This window comes from Rosa rugosa, chromosome 6, assembly GCF_958449725.1.
Source record: "Rosa rugosa chromosome 6, drRosRugo1.1, whole genome shotgun sequence".
Taxonomy (NCBI): Eukaryota; Viridiplantae; Streptophyta; class Magnoliopsida; order Rosales; family Rosaceae; genus Rosa; species Rosa rugosa.
Genome location: NC_084825.1, coordinates 53,972,200 through 53,989,955, shown reverse-complemented (window position 1 = coordinate 53,989,955; position 17,756 = coordinate 53,972,200). Strand labels below are relative to the sequence as shown.

The 17,756-nt window shown below is 39.6% G+C and overlaps 4 protein-coding genes across 6 annotated transcripts; 1 reads left to right on the top strand and 3 right to left on the bottom strand.

Moving 5' to 3' along the window:
- Positions 1-3,212: 3,212 nt before the first annotated feature.
- On the bottom strand, positions 3,213-7,319 carry LOC133715261 (two-component response regulator-like APRR5). Of its 3 annotated transcripts, none has more exons than XM_062141696.1 (9): positions 6,990-7,128; positions 6,654-6,887; positions 5,891-6,052; positions 5,655-5,785; positions 5,399-5,548; positions 5,119-5,287; positions 4,685-5,024; positions 3,748-4,498; positions 3,213-3,649 (listed from the first exon to the last, which is right to left on the bottom strand). In XM_062141696.1, the coding sequence occupies exons 3-9, from the start codon at positions 5,976-5,978 to the stop codon at positions 3,527-3,529; spliced, it is 1,752 nt and encodes a 583-aa protein (XP_061997680.1). In that variant the 5' UTR covers positions 5,979-6,052; positions 6,654-6,887; positions 6,990-7,128; the 3' UTR covers positions 3,213-3,526. The 3 variants fall into 3 exon arrangements, with proteins under 3 accessions (XP_061997680.1, XP_061997681.1, XP_061997679.1); XM_062141697.1 differs by having other exon boundaries at positions 6,726-6,887; XM_062141695.1 differs by lacking the exon at positions 6,654-6,887 and having other exon boundaries at positions 6,990-7,319.
- Positions 7,320-10,467: 3,148 nt separating this feature from the next.
- LOC133715554 (ribosome-binding factor PSRP1, chloroplastic) lies at positions 10,468-12,640 on the top strand. The gene is made up of 4 exons (XM_062142090.1): positions 10,468-10,808; positions 11,619-11,762; positions 11,858-12,209; positions 12,314-12,640. The coding sequence occupies exons 1-4, from the start codon at positions 10,563-10,565 to the stop codon at positions 12,442-12,444; spliced, it is 873 nt and encodes a 290-aa protein (XP_061998074.1). The 5' UTR covers positions 10,468-10,562; the 3' UTR covers positions 12,445-12,640.
- A 125-nt stretch (positions 12,641-12,765) lies between these two features.
- LOC133715553 (transcription termination factor MTERF8, chloroplastic) lies at positions 12,766-14,545 on the bottom strand. Its single transcript, XM_062142088.1, has 2 exons — positions 14,200-14,545; positions 12,766-14,125 (listed from the first exon to the last, which is right to left on the bottom strand). The coding sequence occupies exons 1-2, from the start codon at positions 14,450-14,452 to the stop codon at positions 12,849-12,851; spliced, it is 1,530 nt and encodes a 509-aa protein (XP_061998072.1). The 5' UTR covers positions 14,453-14,545; the 3' UTR covers positions 12,766-12,848.
- Positions 14,546-14,835: 290 nt separating this feature from the next.
- On the bottom strand, positions 14,836-17,397 carry LOC133714159 (uncharacterized). The gene is made up of 3 exons (XM_062140232.1): positions 16,434-17,397; positions 15,430-15,551; positions 14,836-15,336 (listed from the first exon to the last, which is right to left on the bottom strand). Exons 1-3 carry the CDS (start codon positions 17,184-17,186, stop codon positions 15,192-15,194), a joined length of 1,020 nt encoding a protein of 339 aa, XP_061996216.1. The 5' UTR covers positions 17,187-17,397; the 3' UTR covers positions 14,836-15,191.
- Between the last annotated feature and the right edge of the window lie 359 nt (positions 17,398-17,756).

Sequence of the window (17,756 nt, the reverse complement as noted above, 5' to 3'; positions counted from 1 at the left end):
AAAATCGGGTTGAGTGGTTGACACTTTTAAGTTCCGTTAGTTTAAAAAATGCTTAAAAATTTTTTAAGTGGGAGAATTTTAGTGAGAAAATAAAACATTGACAAAAAAAAAATGTGTGCTAATCTGTTTGTTCAAAAATGTCATTTCTGAAAATTTTCGAGAATGGCAAAGATTGATTTTATCATCCTAAAAATTCGTTCTCACAAGGTTTCATGCACCGAAAGAAAGTATTTGCCTTGATAAAGGTCCTTGGGAGACATGCACGACTGGACAGGCACAGTGTTTGTTACTGTACTGGGATAAAAATAGAAATTCTTGAACGTAAAAACAAATGGGCTCGTCAGTGGTCAGGCGTTAGGACCAGTGCAGTCGCATATTCAAATTCAAATACAAATCTAAGAAACAGTTGTTTGCTCATTCCCGAACTGTCTAGGATTCTCGTATGGAGAGGCAAATTTGGTGGCGGATGTTCTTGCCAATTTAGGCCATTCAGTTGACGTTGCAAGCTGGACTCAGGGGCTCCGCCTTAATGCTTGTAATATTGTTCTTCATCAAAAAAAAAAAAAAAACTCTCTAGGATTCTCTGTTTGATTTGTTCAAACCATCTTCTACATCCACAGTAATGCTATCAGTGCAGAGGTCACAGTTTTCTGGTGAAGTAGTAGGCAAGCCCGTGAGCCAATAGTACAATAGTCCTACCCTGCAATGACTGATCAGTCAACTCTGCAATCTCTGATTAGTAAGACTCCAATAGAAGCCTAATGTACATTCTCTCTCTCTCTCTCTCTGATCAACCAAACCAGACTCAAACCAAGGCCGCTTTCTTCCTTTCATCTTCTCTTCCTTCTCCTTAAAAGTTGCCTGAGTTCAGCTATGGGATAGATCGACCGATTCACAAGTGGATTTTAATGAATCGGTAATTGCAGGTATTGTTATTCCATCTTCCTTTCTCCTTATGAGTCTCATCCTTCAAGATGCCTGAGTTCAGTGGGACAGATTCACAAGTGGATTTTAATGAAATTGGTAATTGCAGGTATATATTGTTATTTCATCCGTTATTGTTCTTTATATGCATTTCTATTTTAATAAGCTTTTTTCATCGACAAGTTGTCGAGTTAGCTAGATGACTAGGCTGTTACAAATAGTTGAGCCTTCACTTCGTTTTCACTTTTCACTCTGTTCATTGCAGATTGGTTCCTGTATCCAGTGGTACGTGCGGACTGCCGGATGCCACTGAGGGAGCCACTGAGGGATGCAGTGCATAGAAACGGATCAGGAAGACGTAAGATAACTTTTCGGTTTTCTTCTCTATTTTTTTTTTTTCCTAAATGGGTTCAGGAAGTATGTGAATGTGATTACTTTACATGGCAAGTGCCCACAAATGAGGTTAAGGAAGACATTAATGAAACAAGTTTGAGAACCAAAACCCCTGGTTACCTATGATTATGTTGGTATTCGAAGACTTAAGCGGGCATAAATTGCTGAATTGATGTTATCTATATTTTTTTATCAAAGGTTCGAAGCGTATGTAGTTACGTATCCTGGCGACCTTGCAGCCAAGGCCACACACTAGCAGCCTTGGATCCTGGTGGCCCAGAAAGTAGTAACAATTCTGATGTGATTTATCGATTTGATGTAATTAGTTCCACTAGTGTGTTTAAATGCAAAATGTTTCTTGGTTGCTACATCTTTGCCTCGAATTGCATCCGGGTATTTTGTTTCCACATTGAGAATTTCTTTCTGAAGTGTCAAAAGAAAGAGGTTGGAATTGCTCGATCTCCTGCAATAATTTTTTATATGAAGTGGTTTTATCACTTTATGGTGGCTTTGAATTTAGTTAAATGAATAAGCCAGAAAAACTAGGTGGCATGTAAAAGTGCTTCTTCCATCATCCACATTGTAACTGTATATACATTGGACAAGCTAGCTCGACTGAAAATGATTGAATGAAAGGAAGGCCGGTTTCGAGAAATTTGAAGCTTATATTTGGTGACCAAACTTGTATGTAGGATCATAAGCTGATTAAGCTCCTATTGAAAATTTGGTTTAACAGACATGACATAACAAAATTGATTCTTAACTACTAGTGCAAATTTTACCTCAAGGCAAAGTTATGATAAGTAGGTTGATGAGAAACATAGAAATGAAGGGAAGCAAGAAAGTTAGTACTATACGTGCCCTGAAATCTGCATGCACTCATCAGATGTTCATGTGAGACTATAAGAAATTTGTCAGATGTTCTGAATAATTTTAAAATGTATTCGTCATCTTGCTGCAGAATGAAACGGAGTTTGAACAATGGAGTTTGAATATGATCGGTTCAAAGATACCCCATATATATCTTGTGTCAGTAGCTTACTGACACACTTCAACGACTTAATCTTCATGATCCGATTTATATATAACACCATTAGATTAGTGAGCTGAGAGATATATGTGACCTATTTCATTCTCTTCTCTCTTTCTCCGGCCAGCTCTCACTGTTGGGTTTCGTAGATCCGCTGAAAGAAGGAGTAATATGACCACCAAATCAGACGACGACCACGGCCGCGAGTCATCATCTCACGTTAGAATGGCAGGTCTAGGAAAGATTATTGTTGTCGGCGGTATATGCGTGATCCAATATTCTTTGCTAGTTACCTACTCCGCAACTTATTATTGTTTGTTTATGAGGTCCTCGTAGTTTTTTCAAGACAAGGAGAATGAACCTATGGGTTGATATAGTTTATTACTGTTAATTGTATTCTTTGGGGTGAGTAAATTGATACATAATAAGGAACTTGATATTTTGGTAGATGGACTCCCGGACAGGTTCTCACGCAGCTGAGAGAAGTCACATGACTGACTCGGACAGTCAGTTTTGCAACAATGCATTCTGCTTCTCACAGCAGTCAGCATACTTGGCTCACTCAAAGAGGTTCAAGAAGCAACTAAATTGGTTTCCTAGATTTTGTTGCAATCTCACAACCGAATCTGAGATCACTTCTTCTTTGTTGGAGGATCAGAATTGAATCTATCAGTACTAAAGTTTTAATTTGGTTGATTGGATAACTGTTAATGTAATCTAGCACTCAATTCGAGTGTCACTGCCTGAAAACGCCTTCCATTTAAGTTGTTGGAAGGGACATTATCAAAGTATAAACTTAGGATCATTGATATTCATTTGAAATGAAAACAATTTCTCCTCACCTCTCAATTACAAAATCCTCAAGTAGTTAGTAACAAGAAGATAATCCAGTAAGTACAACTGTACAAATGTAGTTTGTATACCAACTGACATGTAAGTCGGAATGAAAAAACCTGTGTAAATAGGGAAAGAATAACTAAGGCAGCCCTAAGAAAATTTAATGAGGATACAAAAATTTACAGCCCTATCTTACAAGGGATATACATGGTACCATCAGTTAATATACATCCAAAAACAAGATGAATAGGAAGCGGTGTCAGCAAGCATCTCCCGGCATCTTTCTTTCTAGGCATCTAGAAATGAAAATGGTGCAACTTAAACTCTAAAAGAAACCTCTACTCAATCCTCATATGCATTGCCATCAGCTTCCATATGTGAAGGATCATTAAGCACTTGACGAACAAATTGTCCCTTTATTCTTGGACGCTGCTCTGCAAGCTTCTTTCTGCTCTCGTAACGAACCTGTGTAAGAAATTTCTTGTTAGAACCATAGCCTATTTGGCAACAATAGAGGTAAAAGTGAAGCTACAATATTAAATACGATAAAGATAATGATCTACCTTCTTCTCGTAGCATCTATCTTTCCTCTTCAACCGGAACTTGTTGAGAGCTGCTTCTCTTTGGATGGATCGATTATTTCCACTGTGATTAAAGACACTGTCTTCATTCTTGCTCTCTGGAGCAGCCCTGAACATAGCCACCTGATCAACGTTGTTGCTTCCACAAGCACTTCCATACCCCATGCTATTCAGATGACTAGCATTGCCATTGCAAAAACTACTAGTTGCACTCTGATCATTGTTTGAAGAGATATGCCCTCGATCCTCATCGAATCTTTGTTCCTGCTGCTGCATTGTCTGTTCCATCGCAACCTTGGAATTATGATAAGCTGGGTCGTACACCTGCTCTGGTTTATGGTTTTGAAGATTAGTCGGATAAAATGTACTCATTAGAAATGAGGGTTCCTGCTGGGCAGCTGAACTTGGCATTGGTGATGGACTTGACTGTGTGCAAAAGGTTGGAGGCCGTACAGTACCATACCCATTGCAAAGGTTGTTAAACCTTACACCTTTAACGGGAACAGGAAGAGGAAATAATCTCTGCTGAGGGCATGACGTTCCAATTTCAGACTGGTTAGACTGACCAGTAGCTACAGTGATGACACTCCTTGGAACAGTTGAAGTAGCAGCAGGGGTATCACAATCCATATTAACAGGGGATGCAGGCTTCTCAGATGTAGTTTGGTATGCCTTTTGTTGATCGTTTATGCCAGTCAATGGATTATGGGGCTGCAATGGTCTGTTGATGTATCTGCAGGACAAAATAGTAGATTGAATCGACAATTAAGAGTCCAGTGAAAGAGTAATGAATAAATCGTCTAGTGAAGAAATCAATGACTAAAACCAACTTCATTGCAGACTCTTTATATAAATCCATAGATTGATGAGGTGCCCGTATCACCAAATTCATTGCAGAAAACAAAAAATGGAAACTCACCGTGAAAATGCTGAGGCGTTAGAATGGCCCAGAGTATGCCTTTTTTCAGTAACATGAGTCTCAATGCCACTGGAATCTGATCTTCTCAAAGAAAGATCCAGCTGCGGAGCAGAATCATATGTACTAGGCCTATTACTTGATGAAGAGTTTCTGAGGTTGCTAATTGGATAACTACTGCATACCCCAAAGAAGTCTGTGACATTTCTTGAAGAGTTGACAAGGAGATCGTTATCATCACAAGCCTCACTACCCATATTAGCATCCCTCCTATGACTACCTGGCTTGGCAACCTCACCTAGTGGAGCTGCTAACTTGTCCTTGTAGGCATTCACTGCTGGTCCTAATTAGATTCACGGATTGACAAATGTTAACAGGCCTTCCTACCAAACTAACCAGATAAGAAGCTGCTGAATTGAAATGTAAAGATATATCACCTCTGGATTCATTTTCATGCATAAGCAACTTTTCACTACAATTGGTGTTCCCTTCATCTTTCTGCATTCTTAAGTCATCCAGAAAATTTTTAGCCTGTATCTGCTGCGAAAATTCCTGCATATCCACAGGAGCACTCTCAGCTTCAAAATCTGGCTTTGTACAAGAGCTCTGCAAGAGAGATAAAACATTCAGTCGGTCGAAATTGAGAATGCAAATTGAGGGTTTTTTTCTGCATCATCTTCATAATATAATGAACTTCCAAAATAATAAAACACAAACCTGAGAATCAGTCCCTTTTTCAATGTTTTCCTTATTCCTCTGAGCACATGCCACATAGCCACTGGAATGATTGCTTGCAGCATCGTTATCAGATGTACCTTCAATCTTTTCTTGTCCAACACTCTCATCTTGTGGGATATTTCTGGCTAACTGATAGACAATAGATTTCAATTAGGCTCAGGCAGACTTGTTAACATAAGAATTCGAAACTGAACTAGAAGTAATATTAAAAATCAAAGAAATTGAGTAGGCATACAGCTTGTCTCCTCCAAACATGCTGCCACAGGTTTCTCAGTTCATTCTTCCTAATTGGCTTAACAAGATAGTCGGAAACACCTCTTGTCATGCATTTGTAAACTGTGTTAATCGAATCCTGAGAGGACATCACTGCAACATCACAAAATAAGTTCATGAGTATTTTTGGTAAAAACCACTATAATGAAAATCAAATAGCATAAATCATGTCACATTTATTTGTTCTTCAAATCATACTTATAACAGGAATGTTTTTGCAGATCTCATGCTCCATGATTAGCGTAAGCAGAGCAAATCCAGATATTGATGGCAGATCTACTTCCATCAGTATGAGGTCTATCTTATCGGACCTTGCCTTCAGTATTTCCCATGCCTTTAAGCCATCAGGTACAGCAGCAACTGCTCAAACAAAAACAAGAGCCAGGTTAAGTTCGGTGAGTTATGTCGGCCAAAAAATTGATATGTCCATTCATGTAGATTTCACCACATAACTGGGGTGAGCCTTAGACTTGCAATTTTACATGATCTGTATATGATAAGCACTACTAAAATATCTGCAACTTTTTACATGAACTCTCAAAGGGGGTGAATAAAGCCAAGAGTTCTCTTCATATCTTAAGTTTTCACATAAAATAAAAACCTCTATCAACAGTGAGTGACCTGAACCACAAAACCTTCATCCAAAGAAGTCGAAAGAGATGAAGAAAAGCATTAAACCACCTTAATCATCTCCTTAATCTCTGCTAATTAGTCTTTATTTTTTACTGGTGAACCTTGCCTATACTGCAGCTAGCTAGCTGTACATATTGTGTAATTATGTTAATTCCTTGAATCTAAATATTGGTTTCTACTGAAAGAATTCACTCTCTTACTGTAATTAAAACTAGACCTCTTCCTGGACATGGTTGACTTTCATAATATTCACCATCTTCTAACATCTTATCGTATTAATAGTAATTAAACACGATTCATAAGTAAAACAATATTTAGCTGATCTTACAGAGATTAGATCAATTTCTGTTCTTGGCCTAAATTTCTTATCATTAAGATAAACCAACACAAAATCACACACCACTTGAACTTCATGTGAATTCAACAACAACACCCTTCAAATTCTTCATCATCAGCACAGTAGTCACAGAATTAGAAAACCAAGATCTTAACCCTTTTCTCCTTTTTAACCCAAAAAGGCAAAGAAAGAAAAAAGAGAAAAGAAATACAGGATCTAACACACCTACAAATTCACCATCAAAAGATTGCCAAAAAAACACAAACCCAGTTGGTTATTTTAACCAAAGATCAAAACTTTAAGTCAAGAACCAAAAACCCAACTCACCTCTATAGCTACATTTCCTGAGCAAAGCAGCTATAATATGCCTTGTGGAGTCATCAGCCTCAACCAACAAGACCCTCATGTTCATTCCAGGCAAGAGCTTCTCCCACCTCATCACAACCCCACTTGATGAGTCACCGCCACCTCCATTGTTCTTCATCTCTGTACTTCTCTGCTTCTCACTCTCTGTTCTCATTTCCTCACTACTCACCACAACCTCACCCATTTCTCAACTTCAGAAGAAGAACTGAAGAAGAAAGAAGAGAGCTTTGTGTCTTGTGTTTCAGAAGAGCTTTGAAAAATCTCGTCTTTTGGTTCATAAAAAGTAGTAGAGAGTCCTTCACTTTTTGTCAAAGGCCCAGAAAAATATCTCAAAATCTTTTGCCGCAAATCGGACGGTGAAGAAATCTAGGTCTGGGCGATCCAACGGTGAAAAATATCTAGGCCTTGGTATAAAGAGAGGAAAATATCTTGCGTGCCACGTCAACAGCCCTATCGTCATTGGGTTCTCTGTTTTGGTGGCCACGATTTTAAACTAGCCATTCTTTTTTGTTTTTGCGATTTTTCGGTGGAGACAGGTGGCATGGAGGTGGGTCCCCTCTGAATAGATATAATAGGGAGATATTTGGAGATATTTATGAGTGCTTTGAGGGTTGCCAAAAGTGGAGATCATGGCTAGGATCATGCCACGCGGATGGCAAGAAAGGAAGGGGGAGGAAGCTTTTGGCCTTAACTTAGGGCCTTCCAAGTTCCAAGTTCCAAGTGGTCAATTGCCATCTTCATATTTTCTTAATGTTTGCTATAATTATGAAGTTGCTTGACTAGTGGTTAAGAAAACGTGTGGTGTTGTTTGGGTCTGATTGGGTAAAAGGGGGAGGCTTGGATGCTATTGGATACTATAAATACCCACCCCACTACCACTAGTCCACTAGGGGCCAAGATACTTCATTTCAGTGACATTAACCCCTTTGTTTAACATTGACATTTGTTCAGTAGTCACATTAACCTTTGTTTAATACCCTCTTATCACTCTTTTTCATACTAGATGGCATCTATGAGTTGGAGTGCTCCTTGTTCACACATTGCATCAATCTCATCATATACTATTTTTTGTATGACTTTGAGAGTTTGAGGTGGGTAAGTGTTATTTGTTTGCAAGATTTTTAACATGAGCTTCTGGAAATGATATATTAATTGAAATTTCATCATCAATGTGTATAACTTTATAAGAAAAAAAGATAGATACAAAAGCATAAACGATAAACTAGCAAAACCAATGAACTTACAGCAAATGCTTGCAGTATAGATGAGATGTTGAACCCATTTTAATACTTATGCTTCTCTATCAAATACAAAAGATAATTTGGTAAATAATTATGAGCAGTGGACCTAAAATGTATCAAGTGTAGTAACGTAATCCTCACGTAGGAGCACAACCGAATATAGTTTACAGAAACCAACCTAAATGTGTAAAAGAAAATGATAATACCCCGACACTCTACATTTCAATAACACTTACCCTTCACTTGTAGGTAGTCAATACACAATTCTGTGAGAAGTTAGGGATAGGGCTGGGTTCGGATCGGTTCGGTCCGAAAAAGCTGAAAACCGAGTCTGAAACCAACACTGGCGGATCGGTGTGTTGAGCAGGTTGAAACCGATAAGAAACCAACCCGAACACAATCGGTCCGGTATTTCGGTTTTTCGGGCCAAGAAAACTGTAAAGTATAAATGCAGAAATGCATAAGCTAAGCAAAACTGCAAACTACAAATGCAGAAATGCAGAAACTAAACATAAACCTGTCGAAACTAAACAAGTAGAAATGCAGAAATGCAAACATGTACCAAATATCGGTCCTGATCGGTTCTGCAAACACTGAAACCGAGACCGAACCGAATGACACTTTAATCGGTTCAGTTTAGCCCAACCCAATGAAGTTAGCTTTGAAAACCGATCTGAATGGTTGGTTTCGGTCTTGATCGAGCCGGTTTCTCGGACTCTCGATTGAAAACGCCCACCCCTAGTTAGGGACATGAACCTAGTACTTTTAAAGTTTAATTATGCAATCTTGGTTATGAAAAGTTAGGGACTTGAACCTAATAGTATTTGGTTTGCTCACGTACTAGGCCCAACCAAATATAGTTTGCAAGACCCAACAAGACGTGGGGAAGAAAACTAAAACTATTGAACACCCAAAGAATATGGAGGTCCAACAACATATTGAGAGGCCCAACAGAAACAAACCCAATAGTTAAGGAACCAAAGCATCCTCTCCGATTTTTCTTCATCCTTTTTCTTTTCTTTTAGAGCAAATGCACCCCAAGAGTCAATAGGCAAAGGCAAAAGGCAAGGTCTTGCCTCCTATTTGTGCAAAGGCAAAAGACAAAAGGCAATTGCACCCCAAGAGTCAAAAGGCAAAAGGCTAAACCATGCATATGCCGTTCTTTTGGGTGAGATATAGCCGTTGGAGAAGCATGTGATGTTTGAATATTTAATCCCACCATGTTTAACTACAGCCATTACCCTACATGTGAGGCCCATGTGCCATTTTGGTCGACCAAGTCAAAGTCCAAGCCTTGCCATTGGGCTTGGTCGGGAAGGCAGCTGATCGTCCAATAATTTTGCGGTGCATTGCAGCTTTGTCATTTTTTGCCATTTTGGCTGGTCTTGGACGTCCAAGATCAGTGCGGTGCATTTGCTCTTAGCATCCTCAGTTCCTCACTATAGGCATGTGTAGTTTTTATTCATCTTAATATTTATTTTCTTTTTGGATAGAAAATGGTGTTCTAGTGGACTAGCACTCTAGGGCTTAGGCTTGGCCCCTCTTCATGCATGCTTTTATCCAAGACAGAATTATCCCATACTATTATCGGTATCTGAGCAGCGTTCGTCTGTGTAAGGAGGTCAAGACTTGTCAATCTGACCACACCACATGGATTATTCACCTTAAAATTTAGCTCTTTAAGCTGACAATCATGGAAACTAATCCACTACGAGCATGGACTTCTCTGGCCACAGATAGTTTCAGCTGGAAGCAAATCCCAGAGCTGAAGATACCCGACTTGAAATCTCCCCCAAACTAAAGTTGAGTTTGCCAAATCAACCACACCCTGAGCTTTAGATTTTCCTTTGAGAAAATGTTGGAATTTCACACATCATTCTCACACTGAGAGAGAAACCTTATCTACTCCAATATTAGACTGAAAATATCTACACACCAATCCTATCCAAATTGGAAGCAATATTAAACTTTTGTCTTCCAATTTAGGGCATTGGCCAAATTGGACTAGGATTAAACACGTGTTAGTGGTTCCAAAATGTCCAACCAAAGGCCCATTTCACATTGCCCCAAACATTGAATTTAGAATGCAACCAGTCAAACCATCTCCACCGTCCATCCTACTTAGTCTACAACATCAACGGTTCATATTTCTTCTTCTGCAGTGGATAATCTCTGAAATTGCCGCGTAGTGATGGTCCATCACTATATCCAAGCTCGTCACTTTGCTCAAGAAGAGCAAGAACCCATCTTTCTCTGCTAAAACCCCGAAGTTTCTTTCACATTCCAAACCCAAATGGCTACTCTTTTTACTTCTTCTTCTTCTTTGTTTCAATCAATGGCTAGTCTACCATCTACCTTTTTGGCAAAGCCCCACATCTCCAAGCTTTCATCTGACTCGTCTAATTTCTTGAACCCATGTAAGAATTTGAGACCCATTTCGATTGCGATCAGACCCAGAAACAAGGATTATGGTGTAAAGATGTCATGGGATGGTCCACTTTCTTCGGTCAAGTTGATCATACAGGGAAAGCATTTGGAGGTACTTGATTTTAAGCTTAGCTTTCTATTGGGTTGTCATGAAATGCAGGAAATTGTAGAAAGATAACAGAAAATTGTAGAAAGATAATAGCTTTGGTTTGTTTTAGAGTTTGGGGTTTAAAGCATCTTGTTGGGTTTTGATTGTTTTGTTTGATGTAGTGTTGTGTGTGTTTGGACTCAAACTTAGAACTCAGAGCAAAATCTATGATTTGGGAAAGTACATTATGCCACTGAAATAGTTGTTTGGTATTCTATCTAAGAAGGATTTTATATCATGTTGAAGCAAGTTGGTAGTTTCAGCTTACATTTGCAGAAAATATAGTTGTTTATGTATTGAAGTTTGGGTTTTTAAGCAATTTTCAGAGGTTTTGATTGATTTGTTTTGTGCATTATTGCGTGTGTTGGGACTAAAGCAAACAACTTACAGCAAAATTATGATCATGTCCTGAAAAGTACTTTATGCGACGAAAATTAGAAATCTAAAGGGTTGTCTCACTTGTCTGGTATTTCATTTGAAAGCCATTATTTGTTTTTGAGATGAAAGAGTTCTAAGCAATTTAGCTACATTCAACATTTTCAAAACCAGAAAATTGCTTTCAAATAGAATACCAAACAACCCCTAACCCCGATGTTATATGTACGGATCCCACTCTGAACCATTTATTTAGGTAGAAGTTGGAAATATGCAATGACTTGTGAAGCTTTTGATTAGATCTTAAGTTGCTGTTCTATTTGAACTGTTCTATAGTGTAAGTATTGAACTATGCAAATGAGTGGAATTTGATTGAGAAATTTGAATCTGTGAACTTAGTTGACAGAACCAATCAAGAAGCATGTGGAAGACAAAGTTGGAAAGGCAATCTCAAAGCACAGTCACCTGGTGAGGGAAGCTGATATTCGGTTGTCTGTTCGAGGTGGAGACCTTGGAAAAGGCCCAAAGATCAGGAGATGTGAGGTATTGCCGTATGGCATTTTACTCAATGTTTTAGAATAACTGCATTTTACTAAATGTGCATTCTCATAGGCAATTGTTTATCTTTGTTCATGTAGGTCACTTTGTTCACAAAGAAGCATGGAGTGTTCAGGGCCGAGGAAGAAGGGGAGACGCTTATTGCTAGCATAGATCTGGCAGCTTCTATCATCCAGAGGAAGTTGAGGAAAATCAAGGAGAAGGTATCAGATCATGGCCGTCACATGAAAGGCTTTAACAGATTGAAAGTCAGGGAGGCTCAAATACCTGTGGAAGTGGAAGAAGAAGATCCCCAGGAGGAGGAGGAAGACTTATTGGATGAGGTTGTCCGTACAAAATACTTCGACATGCCACCTTTGACAGTCGCTGAAGCAGTGGATCAACTGGAAAACCTTGATCATGACTTCTATGCTTTCAGAAATGAAGAAACTGGTATGAACTACAAAATTTCCTGATCCTTCATAGCCTTGTATATCAGTTTTTATTTATTTATTTCTGTCATCTAGTGGTTGAAATCTTTCTTTCTTATTGCTCAGGTGAGATTAACATCCTATACAGAAGAAAAACAGGAGGCTATGGGGTTATTATACCCAAAGGAAGTGGGAAAGCTGATAAAGTGGAGAATGGGGTGGTAGAACGAGCTAGAGAATCTTCCATGGCAGAATAAGTAGGACTAGCAAAGTGCAGCACTTGTGTATAGTTATGTTCCTAATGATCCGTAGGATTTCTATCAGCAACAGTGATTTGAAAGCTCAGGCCTCATGAGACAATAGTTGATTAAGTGTTAAAGAGGCATAGTTTTGTAATGTATGAACAAAAATTTCTGATATACAGATTACAAGCATCATTTTATTGTTGCCCTACACATTGGGACTAGCTGATAATTCATGTTTAACTTCCTTTTTTCTGCTTCTTGGTAGCCTAATGCTAATTAACATAACACCAATGAGAAAAAGAATTGCTGAGGCGAAATTGAAAGAGCAATGTGGAAAAGAATCAAAGACCCCTTGAATGTTGCTTTGTGAATCACAAGGTATAAGTCATAATAAGGCAGCTGAATGAACTGAACTTTCATTCCACGTTCAGATCAATTACATAAGCAGGAGTTTTTGGTTTAAAACTCTCAGATGAAACAGTCAAGAGCTTATTCAGTGACATTCCTTCCCCCAAAATCTTCCTCTTCACTTCATACCTGGCTTTAATTCTGTCATCAAGCTTGTAACCAAGGAATGCAGGAAAGGCTAATAACTCTTCGATTTCACGACCCATATCATTTATCAAGTACTCCATCTTCTTCTCCAACGCACTATGACTGTACTGCAGTATCTGCGGATGCCTCCTGCTCATGACAACAATGTCGGCACACGAAAAACCATAACTCAAGAACAACTCAATCACCCTTTGCAAATTATCAGAGCTTGTTCTGGTGGCAGATCCCATTGCTGCTGCCATGTCCCTTGTTCTATATCTATACCCAATCTTCACCAAAAACACAAGCTTATATGCAATGTTGTCCTCAAACGACAAGCCTAGAAACAATGGAGCTTTGATCAAGAACTTGTAGATATCATTCGAACTCAACCCACATTCCTTCAGAAACTTAATTCTCGGACGCATTTTCCTCTCCCTGCTGGCACTAACCACATTGGGGAAAACTAGCAAGAATTTGAATATCTGTTCATCACTTAAACCAGCGAATGACCTCAACAACTCTACATGGCCCTTTGTGTGATCCACAGTGTAGCTCAAAATTGCAGGAAGCTTCCCCAACAAAACCCCTGTCGCATTTTCATCTCCACCACTAACCTCAGTGAGAAACTCAACTCTCGGAGCCAGCTGAGTCTCCAAGTCATAGTTCAGTAACGATGGACGCCTCACAATCAAGTCAATCCCACCAAAACGGTTCAAGAATGTGATAGTCCTATCAATTTCCTCAGCTGACTTGAGACACAATGCCTTGTATAGATTCACCTTGTTGAGAACATCAACAATCTTCTCCTCCGGAACTCCGCGACGAACAAGCAATCCTACCTTATACTCAAATCCCACCAAGAATCTAACGTCTGCTGCCCGAAAAAGTCTCCTCAGCTGCCCCGGCTCAAGTTTGGCTTCCATATCATGACGGACAAAACTCAAAAACGGATCAATCTCCTCAGCAGTTAACAGATTCGGACATTTGGTGATCAAATTGGAAAGCACAAGCCCATCAAGTCCAACTGAATTAAAGCACTCAATACGAGCTCGTAACGAATCCAAAGACGTCAAAGCCAGAGCTGGATTCTTCTCCAAAAGCACTTTTGTTTCTTTCTCGTCTATTCCAACCGCTTGTAAGAGCGAGAAGACCGTCCCTGCAACAAGTAAAAGCCATGTAAGTTTTCCTTACATGAAATGAGTGATACGGAGTTGCTTTGCTTTGCTTTACCTATATCGGCGGTGACCGGATTGGAGCTGCATTGGAGAAGAAACTGTGCATTGGGTCGGAGACCCAGTTGGGGTAGTAAGGGGTTTGGTTCAGGTCTTGGGGTTTTAGCCAGCTTTAGCAGAGGAAACCATTCATGGCTACGGAAGGTTGCGTTGGAAGGAGGAGGGGGTGGGTATGAAAAGAGAGAATCAACGGAAGAAGAAGAAGAAGAAGTGGGGAAAGGGTGTGTGAAGAGAGCGTAGGCTGAGACCATGTTCGCGACTCAGAAAATGGGGTTTCGGCTGAGGAGGAGGTTGAACTGTTGAAGACGATGCCACGATGGTTAACGTTCGTCTTTGCCTCTTTGGATTGGATATTATGGGCCACAAGCTCATGGACTCTTGTTGACACGCAATAGTCAAAGTCCAATCCATATAATCATTTGTGTTCTCGCATCGATGACTAAGATGATGTCATGTAATATGGTGCATCGATATATCATACACGGCATAATTTTCAATTCTCGTAGTAGTTGTTTCTTCTTAACCCCATCTTCCTATTCCTGATGTTAGTGAGATTCAAATCTGTCTTTAGAGTGATTATTCATATTGAATTTGAATTTTCTAAGAACATTTTAGCCAAAATCGCAACAAGATAAACAGAACAATCCACCGGAGAGTTTTTATTGGAATTTCATTTGGAATTTTAATTTTTTGGTAAAAATGATTGTTATCATGAAATTACAAACATTACACTAAATTCATATTCACAACATTTTGAATCCTAATGACACTGATCATAATGATCACAACCATAACCATCTTCAACTCCTGAGTGTGACCAAACCTCAGTCCTCATATACTCGATAGTCTCATATCTAGACAGATATCGAAAGGCCTCTAGACCGAACAGTCAATAAACACTCCGCTGGTGCCTGTCATTAGGCTGTTGCATTGCAGCCAGTTACACCTTTCTGGGGCAAAACCTACCCCCTGTGGCTGATCAAAGATCAATCAAGCCTTGTATTTCCTTTGGCTGTCCTTGAGACACTTCCTAGGAAGCTTTCCTTCATTTTTCTCATATGTGGGAATGCCTTTAATAAAGACAACAGACGAGCCATCCTTCATTGTTTTTCTTGGTGGTCTGTTCAAAGGAAACCTGGAAGACAACCGATAGAGAAGTATAAATCTTCAGTTAAATATCGGAAGCAACAGAATATTGAAATTAGATAGTACTTGCAAGTGCAGTTACCCCTTTTCTAAATCTTTTCTATTATTATCTGGTATGTCGTCCTTGCCGAATTCTTTCCCTCTGTCATTTAGAGTATCTGTGGTGTCTTTGTAAACTTCCTTCCTTGCGTCATTCTGTGAATTCTGGACAATGAAACAAAGGGAATAAACATACGTTTCTTAAGTTCATACGAACATGTAAAACAAAAACACAAATATAATATGCTACACTTTAGAAAGCGTACAAGTCTAAACACATTGTCTTCTAAGTATTTAATGGCAGAGACCCTAAATTTTGTTGTTCTGAGCAACAGTTGCATACTAACTTCAAACTTGCAACACAAAATCTAACAATCTAACTCTTGAGAAATTCAGAACCAGAAGGTAGAACCCGGCTATATCCAAAGCAAACTGTCATCAGCACTTAGCAGCGTTCTCCCTTACATAGCCTTAAATCAACTAAATTAATCATTCACCATATAGATGGATCTGTTAGAGTGCCTTCCTTTCATCTTCTAAACTGATAGTTCTTCATCAATATATTAACAAAGACATGAACTCATTATAACCCCAATTACAGTTGGTTAAAAATAAAGGAGAGTGCTAGCATAAGCTGAACTAGAAGACTTGTAACTCCTGAATTCTGAACCCCCAATAAGATTACGTGAGTAGAGTAAACATAAAATCTAGTCACTTACTCTAGTATACCTTCGAATTAACTGGAGGCAACAGTAATGTTGCTCCTATACGTACTCAATGCAAACATCAAATTTCAAACACATGAAATCACAAGCTAAGTAGGAATTAAACCAAAAACACCACAGACGACATCACATGCAGGCTGCACAGTCTTAGTAAATCGAAAACATAATCATTATCAAATAGTCTGAGAAGCATTACCAAAATGCTCACCAAGCATTGCATATAAGCTGAGTTTAACAAACAATTTCACTGCACCATCATAAAATTTAAAGCACAATCAACCAAGAACCGAAACAATTCAAGACACAAGATCTTTTATCTTACTTCAATGGGGTTGACAGATATACATTGATCCCCTTCACAATCCAAAACCTTTGCTTCCTTCTTCTTCTCCTCAATGTCATCATCACCTTCCTCACCACTCACCACTTTCCTCTTATTCCTCCCAAAGCTCCTCACCTTGCTCTTCTTCTCCCTCACTTTCCACACACTCTTCCTCCTAAACACCACCTTCTCCGTCTTCCAAACCTCACAGCTCGTGTCTATCACCGTCACCTCGCTCTTCGAATACCCCTTCAGCTCTCTCTCCCCTTTCTCTTCCAACTCTTCCTCCTCATTCAATTCCTTGTTGTTGTCCGAATTCAACGATGCGATAGCTGTAAAGTCGTGTATGCCATTTCTGGTGCTGCCCGAGCTCTTGTTCTCTTTGCTGTTGGAGTTGGTGGTGGAGGAGGTGACACAAACTCTGGGGTGGGTTTGTTTTCTGGGGACTTTTTTGCCGGAAATTCTCGAGCTTTCTTCGGAGCCGTCGATGAAGAACAGCTCGGAGATGGCGGTGCTCATCAGGCCCAGCAATGCCTCTCCTTTTCCGTTGTCTCGGGTCGGATTGGAAGATTCGGGTCGATTTGAGACCGGTGGAATTGACTCGGTTGACTCGGCATTGGGACTCGGGGATTCCGAGGATGAGTTGGGGTTGTGTCTAAGGAAGTGGTCGAGGTCGAGGTTGTCGCCGGCAGGGAAGCCCTTGTTGGACCGGAGCCGGTCGAGCCAGTTAGGCCGGCGGACCGAGCAGAGCATTGCCGAGCTGGACGGATCGGATTGGCTGAAAGGTCAGAGCTTTGATGTGGGATTGAACAGGTGATGATTGGGATCGGAGATGGAGAAGAAATTTGGTGGCTTTGTTTGGTTTTGTCGACAATTTTTGAGTTCGGAGCTTAAAGGTGAAGACTTGAAGTTGAAACGAGAACTGTTCTGTGTTACGTGGGAAATAGTGTGTTGCTCGCTTTTTACTTTTACTTTACCAAGCTGTAGTGGTGAAGCATGAAACATGTGGGGAAGTTATAGTAGACATGGTCATTGGTCATTGGAATTGAGATATTCCATAGAATTGGTACTGGTTCTAGAGCTGTCGCTCTCAGAGCTCTCTCCATTAGTACATTGTTAGGCCACAAGCTAATGTTTCTTAAGGAGGTGCGTTCTTAACTTTGCTCAGTAAACTCGTTTGTTCATTTTGGTTATAATGAGACCTTAGCTCATACAATTCATGATAAGTTTGTTCAGTAAACTCGTTTGTTCATCTTATTTATAACGAGACTCTAAAAAATGTAATCAATTACATATTTTTCAATACAACTTTCAAGATCATTT

Excerpts from the sequence above, each read along its gene's own strand:
- LOC133715554 (XM_062142090.1), top strand. The coding sequence starts at position 10,563 with ATGGCTACTCTTTTTACTTCTTCTTCTTCTTTGTTTCAATCAATGGCT. Across the intron at positions 10,809-11,618 it reads TACAGGGAAAGCATTTGGAG|TTGACAGAACCAATCAAGAA; the intron begins GTACTTGATTTT and ends CTGTGAACTTAG. Across the intron at positions 12,210-12,313 it reads TTTCAGAAATGAAGAAACTG|GTGAGATTAACATCCTATAC; the intron begins GTATGAACTACA and ends CTTATTGCTCAG.
- LOC133715553 (XM_062142088.1), bottom strand. The coding sequence starts at position 14,452 with ATGGTCTCAGCCTACGCTCTCTTCACACACCCTTTCCCCACTTCTTCT. Across the intron at positions 14,126-14,199 it reads TCCGGTCACCGCCGATATAG|GGACGGTCTTCTCGCTCTTA; the intron begins GTAAAGCAAAGC and ends TACTTGTTGCAG.
- LOC133714159 (XM_062140232.1), bottom strand. The coding sequence starts at position 17,186 with ATGCTCTGCTCGGTCCGCCGGCCTAACTGGCTCGACCGGCTCCGGTCC. Across the intron at positions 15,552-16,433 it reads TATCTGTCAACCCCATTGAA|AATTCACAGAATGACGCAAG; the intron begins GTAAGATAAAAG and ends TTCATTGTCCAG. Across the intron at positions 15,337-15,429 it reads AGAAAAGATTTAGAAAAGGG|GTTTCCTTTGAACAGACCAC; the intron begins GTAACTGCACTT and ends GTTGTCTTCCAG.
- LOC133715261 (XM_062141695.1), bottom strand. The coding sequence starts at position 7,212 with ATGGGTGAGGTTGTGGTGAGTAGTGAGGAAATGAGAACAGAGAGTGAG. Across the intron at positions 5,786-5,890 it reads CAAAAACATTCCTGTTATAA|TGATGTCCTCTCAGGATTCG; the intron begins GTATGATTTGAA and ends GTGATGTTGCAG. Across the intron at positions 4,499-4,684 it reads AACGCCTCAGCATTTTCACG|ATACATCAACAGACCATTGC; the intron begins GTGAGTTTCCAT and ends TTTGTCCTGCAG.